This window comes from Hyalella azteca, unplaced genomic scaffold (assembly GCF_000764305.2).
Source record: "Hyalella azteca isolate HAZT.00-mixed unplaced genomic scaffold, Hazt_2.0.2 contig8861, whole genome shotgun sequence".
In the NCBI taxonomy this organism is placed as follows: Eukaryota; Metazoa; Arthropoda; class Malacostraca; order Amphipoda; family Hyalellidae; genus Hyalella; species Hyalella azteca.
Window position 1 is genome coordinate 18284 of NW_025938944.1, and position 10228 is coordinate 28511.

Consider the following 10228-nt stretch of genomic DNA (forward strand, 5'->3'; position numbering starts at 1 on the left):
CTTTACGAAACTTGAACAGAACACTGCAATTTTCCATTAATTCAGCTGTGTGGCTGCCGCCAGATTACTCTTCATGCCTGCACGAGTCTTTTGAAGAGACAGAGAAGGTCAGTCATATTTATTTAGTTTATGGAAGAACCTGGGTTATGAAGCTTAATTCATTATAATTACACAGCCTTTTCCAAAATGTAAAAATTCTCGTTCGGCAATGGGAGGACATAAATATTGCTCATATTCCCTCTTGTACGCTTCATGTTTTCTTAAAGCAAAATTTGTGAAAAATAAAGGAAAAGGAAACATTTACTTTTTTCATAAATCAATTTACATGATAATGCTCCACGCTGCAATAATATGTTGAAAGCCTTTTTGTATCCTGCAAATCGTTGATTTTTTATTATTTTAATTTTGTATTTAAATTAAAACTCGTATCTTAACTGAAATTTCAACGTAGGTATTTTAGTGTTTAAAAAAATACGCGGTAGAATATTTCAATGCCTTCGATTGACCATTTTCCTTTGGATTTTGAAATTTCCAATAACTTTGTTCCTGACTTTTCATTTTATTCCAGCTTGTCCAGAGAACACGCACAATTTTCCGTACGTTTGATTCATGCGAGGAAAAATCTCACTTGCTCAGTGAGCTTCACGCTACTCTGACAACTTACGTCAGTGGGTTCACACACTTGCCTGGATCGTGTGATAAGATTTTGTCTCTCATGGACCTCGTTCGACAAATTCCTCTCAATGTGCATGGCAACAACGACAGCTTGTCGGGAGCCGAGCAAAGTCACTGCTTGTACAGCCACTGGCATATGTTGTGGACCATCGATTTGTTGGCTCGGACGCCGGAGCTGGTCCCTTCCAAGGTACTGTCTTAGTTTGCATCAATCTGTGTCTTTTCTATCGTCAGATTTAAAAACATTATAAAACCTTATTATTTGTTGTAGGTGAAATCGCTGAGATCATACTCATTTTACTGCAAATAAAATATGAAATTCACTCAATCATGTGTGTGCAGCTCCTAATTCGATTCTCCTGCTTAACAAATGTTATAATTATATTCCCAGTTTTGTTACTTTGTCACAAAATATTGAATTTACTACGATAGGTACTCAGTTTTTTTTCTGTCTGAACTGGCAACAGAGATGGCCGAGTTTACAGAACCTGCTACACGAAGTCGCTCGAGACTACTGGTCCAGTGCCTACAGAAGCTATTCTGATTTGAATTCTGTGACGAATTTCTCGTCGTTCAAGCCTGTGAACCTGACTGATGCCACGCTACCTGTCGCAACTACTGATGTCATTTTCCAGCCTGGCTACGAGTAAGTCGAATGGGTCCTTAATTCTTTGTATGGATAAAAATATTACGAAGAAGATTTTATAATTCTTCATTAGGAAATGTTGGAGATTGCTATGAAACACAATGCCTTTAGATTTACACTTCTTGCTATTATAAATCGAATACAGAAAAGGATTCTAATAGCTATGCAGATCGTTATGTTCTTGATTATATTCAAGATAATTAGGTATTACTGCAATTTGTACAGAAGAACGTCGATAAACATCTCGCTGCATTGGACGAACTCGTCCTACAACTCGAATGATGACGACAATTCCTGGCAAGGTGTTGGCCTCATCTTACACCAGGGAACCGCCATCTTTCCTTACTACGCGTAAGTTCCATTTCGTCTTTTCGCCACGCTTTTGCAACGTTTAATTAACCCTGCAATACGATAGAATGTCTAAGCAGTGTAATTTGTACGCCTTCTGTTTGTGGAGATACCAATTGCCGCATTTGCTTCCAGGCTTTGCGCTTATCATTAAGAAATTATGAAGGCGTAAATTGTATGAGTGCATTTTATTTCTGACTGGATAATCCGAGCTTTGGTAGATTCGAGAATTCTTCAGCTGCGAACCGTTTCTTGTTCTTTGATCGCCAAAACATCAAACGTTATTATTTTTACCGCCTATGATTCTTTCACGTTATTCACTTGACTCATGAGGGAAGTAGGTCATTTTGTTGCTACACTTATTTTTCCTTGAATTTTGTTTTAGAACCCAAATCACCTACTAAATACCTACTGCGCGATTAGTGTGAAATCAATTTCCTAAAATTTGTCATCTCCATCGTTGCGTCTCTTAGTTCTGAATATCTTTATCAATCGGCACATGTTATTCAATTCAAAGTCAGTTTGGAAGGATCTGCTCAAAATGCCAGTTTTTAGATCTGCCACGAAAATTAGATTAACAAGTCACGAAAATTAAAAGAGTCGGCCACAGACCAAGCTTGATCCATTTCCCAGCGCTAATTTGGCCCTCTCAATTAAATTTTAATTTAATTTAATTATCTTAATTAATAATTTACTATACTGTCTCTCGTCACCTCGTCTGGTTGCTACACAGCAATGTGGTGGTGCTGGGCGCAGCGATGCTCGTAATGCCGCCCGACTCTACAGGAGGCGTTCTCAAGATGACGGTACACGCAGCCACGTTGCTCCTGCTCAACGTCACCAGGTCTGCTCATTCACGAATAACTTTTTAATAATAAACTTGTTGCATAATAAAATACGATATTTTTTAACCCTGTACTTTCGTTCTCTCTGTGAATTGCGACGCGAGTTATTTACTTGATAATTTTTACGTTTTTGTAATGACTAACTTCCCAGGATTTCTTCAAATACATTGAACGTGAGTGAACAGCCAATGATTATCTTATTATAGCGTAAGATTATTATAATTTGCTGAAAACTCGATTATCGATAATTTTTTTATTTACTGTTATCAATTTAAATTGATAATTATTGATTGACTTCTGTCATTTGTGTACGTTTTCTTCTATTTTGTCTTACTTTTTCATGTTGATAATTCACAAATACTTGTACAAAACTATCGTATAACTGGCCATAACTCGTCTTGCCCGGCAGTGAATGGAGGAACTCCCTGCAGTGTGGCCGGGTGGACGGCTTTATAGACACGTCAGGGTGCTCGGTCTCCATCGTCCATCTCCCGTCCTCTGCAGCGAGTGTTACCTGCACCTGCCTTGTGGCGCGCGGTGTTGTGTCGATTTTTGTGCCCCAACACAACTCGTCTTCAGTGCCTCTTCTCGGGGCGTCGGTGAGCGGAAACTTGGCTTAAATATCAATATATTTTACAACCTTTCAATTCTGTGTATTGTAAAACACATACGTGAACGCCAAATGGCCGTTGAATTCCGTTCATTATGTAACATAAATGTGAACGCTAGGAGACAATTGAATCCCGTACATTATAAAGTGTAAACCGTTGTAAGTAAGTTCGGCTTGACTAGCGACTTAACTTTAACCTTCCTAATAGTCGCATTCATATTTAATCCCGTGCATTATAAAGTGTAAACCTTTGTAGGTAATTTCGGCCTGAGTAGACACTTAACTTTAACCTTCCTAATAGTCGCAGTCATCTTTAATCCCGCGCATTATAAAGTGTAAACCTTTGTAAGTAAGTTCGGCTTGACTAGACACTCAACTTTAACCTTCCTAATAGTCGCAGTCATCAAACATGTCCGTGAACGGCGTGCTGTTGTGCGGGTGCCTCGTGGCGGGCAGCGTGGTGGTGGTTGCGCTCTGCACCACGCGCTGCTGGCGACGTTCCTCCGACGTGTTCATCACCTGCGCTGGCGTCACCTTCGTCATCCTCATGGCAGCGATAGCTACGATCGCGGTGGCTCCTCGTCTTCATGTTAGATGAATTAATGATATTCGTCCCTTCTTACCATGTACCTATTATTAAATAACAAACAATTGGATTTCACATAATGAACATGTAAGAGAAAAAAATCAATAAAATCGATCACTGTATTATATAGTCACACCTTTCATTCATGACCTTACATGGCCCATAGGAATAACCTAACCAGTTCTTATTCCAGGACAATTTTAAAATTTATTTCCATCCACTCCAGTAAGGGTGTGACCACATCTTATTCTTCGCCTAGTGATTTAGATTATTTTTTAGAGTCCTAGTCGATACCCGACATTTGTAAACATTCGTCTCTGCCTTGTACCAACACCCATTCTTCAAGGTAGTTAAATGTGTGATCTTTATCCGTAGATTATTTTTCATTCAAAATCCTAGTCTTTTTACCAAGAAAATAATTTTCTAGTTTTTTTGCGAGCAGCATTTGTGTAAACTGGGAATAGATTGACTTAGTTGTTTTATTTAATTGAGTTCTTCGGACAATTGCGTTTTAATAATTTTTTCATTACATGTCGTTTCATCAATTAAATAATCAAATGATAGGCAGACGAATTGTATTCTACTACACATACTTCCAGAACTTATTCATTGTTTCCTTGCTTAAAATTATATCTTTCGCCGCTTCATCTATTCTAGAATGACAACATCAATCGTCCTCAGAATTCGGAACTTCTGGTGCTGGCGACTGGCTGCATCCTTCTCATGATGAGCAGCTGCTTCGTGCACCAGATATACACGGCGCATCTCATCTCCCTGCCACCGCTCCCAGACTCTCTGCCGTCCGTCGAACCTCCCATCCCTCGTCTTGCCTGCCCCAGAGGCGTTAAAGTCGCCGCTTTCATTTCTGCCGGTTAGTTCGCTTGCATTATTTATAACTATTTATTGAAGTTAATTGCCAACTCATTTTCATATAATTTTAAGACTTTTTACTTCGTTATTACAAGAATCATATGCGTGGCATCAACTCACCATTAGCTGGGTGGAATTGTGTCGAAATTTAGCTATGTTTCAGGTGTCGGACTGTTGTTTCGTCAAAATCATTTTATTTTGTAATGTCATCTTGAACGTGGACAAAAGCGTCCAAATGTGCCACAAGCTAAAATACGATTTCTTACTCCAGTTGGTGTGTTGTCGTTCACGGCGATCCTTTGGCTGCTCCTCTGCACATCAGTACACTTCCCCGGGCATCTCTCGGACCCCCGTAAGGCATCGATGTTGGTTCTGGCGGTCGCTCTCGTCCTCACGCTGCTCTGGGGATCTTGGGCGGGTGCTAACTACCTCGCTCTCTACCGACGACGTTGTGGCCTCAGTAATTCTCAGGCCAATCAACAACTGTGAGTTTATTTCAGAAGTTTTGTTCCATTCCTTTTTACGTAATATGTTCAAGTCTACACAATATCTCTGTTCATAAAATTTCAAGACTGGATGGTTATTCAAGTTGAGCGAGTTACAATACCGTTTGACAAATTTGATTACAAATGCATTCAGTAATACAATTGATGTATAAACATTTCTTGAAACAATCGTGTCCTCAGGGAAACGAGTGTGCGGCGCAGTATGATGCTGCTGGGGGGCGTGTGGCTCTTCATGCTGAGCGGGTTGGTGGCTGAGCAGCCGCAAGGACGATTTGCCTTCAGCGGTTGTTCGTTGCTCATGGTGCGACCTCTATTAGTAGTTAATAGCTTGCTTCTTGTCTGTTTGATATCTTTTTGTTTTATTCACCTACGCTTTATCTATGCTACAATAAATCTTCATTGATTCGAATTTTGCCTCGCATCGTATTACAAACTGCGTTAGTCTAGATATTTGTTCATTTGGCAGTCCTGCTGTTATGCTTAAATTAATGAAACCCGTATTTCCTCCTACTTTAATATTAATTGCATCAAACTTTTTGAAACATGATCTTTCACGTGGTGTCGAAGGGATTTCACTTTTCGTCTTTAGCGTCGAGGATAATTTGCGAGTACAGGTGTTCTCCAGAAATTCTGTAAAAAGGTGAACTTACTTGATTGAAAAATAACCTAGTTGAGTTTCTTCCCACCTTTGATTTTGTCTTTATTTCCCAAGGCCTGCCTGCTGAGCTACTCCATCATCGAAGATCAAACCGACAAGCTCAGGCGTCCTTCGTCCTCGCGCCCTGAAAGTAGGTTATCATACTAAGCCTAAATAGTGGAGTGTTTATTTTGTTTCGGCTCCATACTCACTATTATATTTAGTGTAATTTTACGTATATCAACCTCAAATTTATGGAATTTAAGTTAGACTTATAACCGTACTGCAAATAATTCGATACGCCTCCTTTTCTCGTGTTTCTTCAGTGACTGGCAATGCGTGTTGGGCTTCAACTAAAGCCTACGTCTCTGCAACAGTTAGGTGCTTGTTCTGCAATCTTCGTGCAAGTGATGAGCGTTCATCTACAAGTGACGCGAACTGCTCTCAACAAAACGGCAGTCACCGTGATTCGAGAACAGGCAGTCAGGTCTCCATATACCCAGACGGTGTTCACGCGTACTCGTATCCCTTACACCGGCTCTCGGCGAGCAGCGCGCAACTACCAAGTTTCGGAGTATTGAGAAAAGAATCAAACTGCGTACAAATCCGTGTGCTTTCGTCCCCTGTAGGTTATCTTGACATGTCCAGTAACGTGCAGGGTCGATACATAAACATGCCCAATAACGTTGTGATTCCAGCCGCTCCATGTTCGCTCCCTGACACAGAATTAGAGGAGCCTCCTCATGTTTATGCCAGTATTGAGGAAACTAGTGTTGAAGATGTGCAAGATTACATGTCAATGACAAAACTGTCTATCTAATTTTAAAAATTATTTCTATCCTCGGGATGCGAATGCTAAGGCGCTCGAAATTAGTTGCTTTTTGGGTCTTCATTCACAGTAAATTACAAAAAATTACTTAGTCGTCCCTTTTGCCATTGCTCGCTTATTTCCGATGGGGTGCTTGCGGATTGGAATCCGGACTTTTTACCATTAGTTTAAACAAAACGTTTATATCATTTGTACTTCCTTTTGTTTCGTGTCATAGAAATTTATCGTTACAAACCTCTTTCAAACGTTTATTTGTTACTGCATGCAATTTTTTTGCATGCCCATGTTTAGTGTTCAGTTCTTGTTTAGTTCTAAATATTGTATCTATGATGATCAATAGATAATGCGGTTGTCTAGTTTACGCTTTAACTTCCTAGTATAACTCGATCCAGCAGATTGCTGGCGATCAGTTGTCAATTGAAGCAATACGCAAGATTATCGTTTCAGGTGATCTCTCTACTTCTCGAGAAGCATTTAACAACGACTCTGACATTACGATCAGTGATAACTTTCATATAGATATTCGGTTTCAATCAAATGACGATGACGTCTCTCTGAGATATTATTCCCATTTTTCACTATAATGCTGAGAGTGAATTCAAAGTAATGATTGAGCTACTATTTCATATTGAATTTTCATATCACTATCTCATATTTTCACATGCATCCAAGAGATTTTGATGATGTGTATGGATGGAGCCATTTCAGTGAAGTTCATGTGGTAGGATGGATTAATGAATACTTCAGTAACATAGACTACATCGCACCGAAAGAGTAGGTACTTTGTTGGTGCACACTAGCGCCTAGACCACCCATGCAATGCAGGTGTTGCCAAAACACATGCTCCTAGCACAACCCAAAAATGTACACGGTTTTAACTAAAATACAACCTCGATTGACATCAATTAGCGCAGCTAGAATCCTGGCATTCTAGAACAATGGTTGAGTGAGGATATTTGTTCATCCGACGAAATGACTAATGTTAGATCTCAATCACAGCGTTAGCAGGCAATGCTCTAGCAGTTAAAATTATAAGATCCGATTGATAGATGAAGTATACAACAAAATCGTGATCACCAGCGAACAAAATAAGCCGACGCAGGGGAACAAAATTGTCAATAACAAATTAGGCTATTCAGTTGAGAAGAATGATTCTTGGCAGGTGAAATAATATTTTTATTGTGGCAATTCGTGCGTCAATATTGGTCACCATTACAAAACACGTAGCCAGACCACCTAACAATGCTACATTAATGCAGCATAGAGTATTTGTACAACATTACGTTACAGGTACAATAATTTATACCTAGACATAAAGTAGAAATGACATAGCTTCTTAAACTAGAATTAAAATGGTATTGAAATCATCATCTGCCTTGAAATCTGGGGTTTCAACTTCTAGAAAAAAAATGTACATACAAATTCAAAACTTGAGAAAAATGATTAATGAAATATTTAGAGCATGTTTTAGGGCTTCAATTATATACACATGCAGTCAAATGCATAGTTTATACTACAGCAGACAACGCAGTCACAGTCCATTGATGTCAACGGATCTTCAAATCTTAAAGTTAATGTTGACCCAAAATAAAACATTTGCACCCACCATAAAACTTTACAATATTGGAGGTTTGAAAGGAAAAACAAGACATAACTGAGAAACTTCAGTTTTAAATTCTAAAAAAATTCTTCATAATGTATTAATCAATTTTTAAAACACTATTTACAAATGTGAAGAACACGTTTCGAACGCATTATTTTTGCATTGAAATGAAGTAAGAAATCAAGAATCAGATCTAGATGAACATAAAATTAATACACAAAACTAAGTTAAATATTATGCTTGAAAAAATAATAATTAAACTGTTTGCTCAGATTTTCCTTGTGGTTCTGGAGAAAGTGACATAGCAGACGTCTCGGATACAGAGGTATTATTGTGCATGACAGCATCCGAGGAGTTGTCATGATTGGCAGAAGCGGAGCTGCTGGAGGCAATATTATTACTGGATGAATTTATATTCTTCTGTTTAGGCTGGAATTCAGTAATGATCACAGTGACATTGTTGACTGTAACTGCGTTATGCTCTGCAGTGCTGCGGTCGACATTCTTCAATCTTGGTCTGCTCAACAAAAATCTTTTAGCTCAAGACCTTCAGCACACAAGTATCAAGTTCAATATTTTATCATTAACAGCAAAACATGCATAATATTTAATTTTAGGATGAAATTTTAAATGCATAGTATATTTCTGATCATGTAATCTAATGAGAGATCTCATTTAATTAGAAAATTGTATAGTAAAATTAAGCAAAAATTTTGCTAAAACAAGAATTGCACTAAGAATATTCCAGTACAGAAGTACATGCTAACTAACCTTCCTTTTGAAGAAAGACGACCTTCAAATTTTCTTTCCTTATGAGTTCTTTCAGGCTTCTTAGGCTTGGGAGGGAGAACTTGAGCAACCTGTGCAGCCACAAGCTCTGCATTCAGACGAGGTTTTCTGGAGGTAAAAATGGTATCCAGTAGTAGATATTATGATTGGGAAGTGATGGAGGTGGGAGATCAACTTTGAACAGTTGAGTTCCACAATTATAAACATCTTATTTAGCAACAATTCGGCCTCAAAATATCTAAGAAAGCTATATAGGTACATTATACACATTTTCAATTGAGTGAATAATTTAGAGATAAAGGTAAAAAATCTGACTATGGCCTCAGCAAACAGATTTCATTTTAAAAATTGCATAGCTCATCACAGCTGCCACCAGAAAAAACAACGAATTCAAGTGCAAGTTTTTTTCATTGTACTGAGTAATGATAAGACTGCATTTAATTCAGATTTCAGGGTTTGTACAAACATTATGTTACAAACCTTGTTGAAGTTCCTTTTCTCACATCACACATGAGACATTTGAATGCCTCAGGAGAATTGCGATATGTGCAAACACTACAGTCCCACATATTGTCTTCTTTATTGGCACGCTTCATCTGTTTTCATTAAAAAGTAACTTCCAATGCCCTAAAAGATGTACAAAAGAATGATATAAAAAAAGATAAATTAAGATATTTCTTACATTGTATTTGATTACAATCATCGCATTAAAATTATTATGCATAATATTGATAAACTACAAGAACATGCTCATGACACTTATTATTGTGAGAACATTTTTTATTGATGTTAATCCTAGTTTTAAGGAAAATGATTTTTCAAATCGCGTCTTCTTTTAGTAAATTATTGGAGAAATTTATATTATGCTGGAGATTGATAATAACAGATATAAAAATTTAGATGCACCATTATCTTGAGAGGGAATATTGCTAGCCAGTAAAATGAATATTTTCTCATCAAACAAGAGTTTTGAAACTTGTGTTCATTATATAGGAAAATTATCACCAGCAGCAGCAGAGCAAACAAATGTACATTAATTTAGTGGATCTTAATGTGTTTGCAAAAGTATAAGAAATTAAACTTGTTAGATGAACTGGAATAAAGAGCATTTGTTTGTCAGATACAACTTAAAGCAGTTTTCCAATCTTCTGAGGATAAGGCCACAAAATTTATGAAAATTGGCTCCAAAAATTCAATAACCAATAATAACCAATATGACTCCAAAAATTCAATAACCACCCAAAAGTAGTTGACATTTATCACACCTGAGCATGTGTCTGTAAA

The 10228-nt window shown here is 37.8% G+C and overlaps 2 protein-coding genes across 2 annotated transcripts; one reads left to right on the top strand and one right to left on the bottom strand.

Moving 5' to 3' along the window:
- Positions 1 to 30: 30 nt before the first annotated feature.
- Positions 31 to 6907, top strand: LOC108678222. Its single transcript, XM_018166588.2, has 12 exons — positions 31 to 107; positions 569 to 865; positions 1143 to 1321; positions 1547 to 1672; positions 2403 to 2513; positions 2924 to 3113; positions 3519 to 3713; positions 4392 to 4581; positions 4852 to 5065; positions 5267 to 5387; positions 5799 to 5874; positions 6050 to 6907. Exons 2-12 carry the CDS (start codon positions 716 to 718, stop codon positions 6541 to 6543), a joined length of 2046 nt encoding a protein of 681 aa, XP_018022077.2. The 5' UTR covers positions 31 to 107; positions 569 to 715; the 3' UTR covers positions 6544 to 6907.
- An 806-nt stretch (positions 6908 to 7713) lies between these two features.
- On the bottom strand, positions 7714 to 9599 carry LOC108678229 (YY1-associated factor 2-like). The gene is made up of 3 exons (XM_018166594.2): positions 9425 to 9599; positions 8927 to 9052; positions 7714 to 8672 (listed from the first exon to the last, which is right to left on the bottom strand). The coding sequence occupies exons 1-3, from the start codon at positions 9538 to 9540 to the stop codon at positions 8411 to 8413; spliced, it is 504 nt and encodes a 167-aa protein (XP_018022083.1). The 5' UTR covers positions 9541 to 9599; the 3' UTR covers positions 7714 to 8410.
- Between the last annotated feature and the right edge of the window lie 629 nt (positions 9600 to 10228).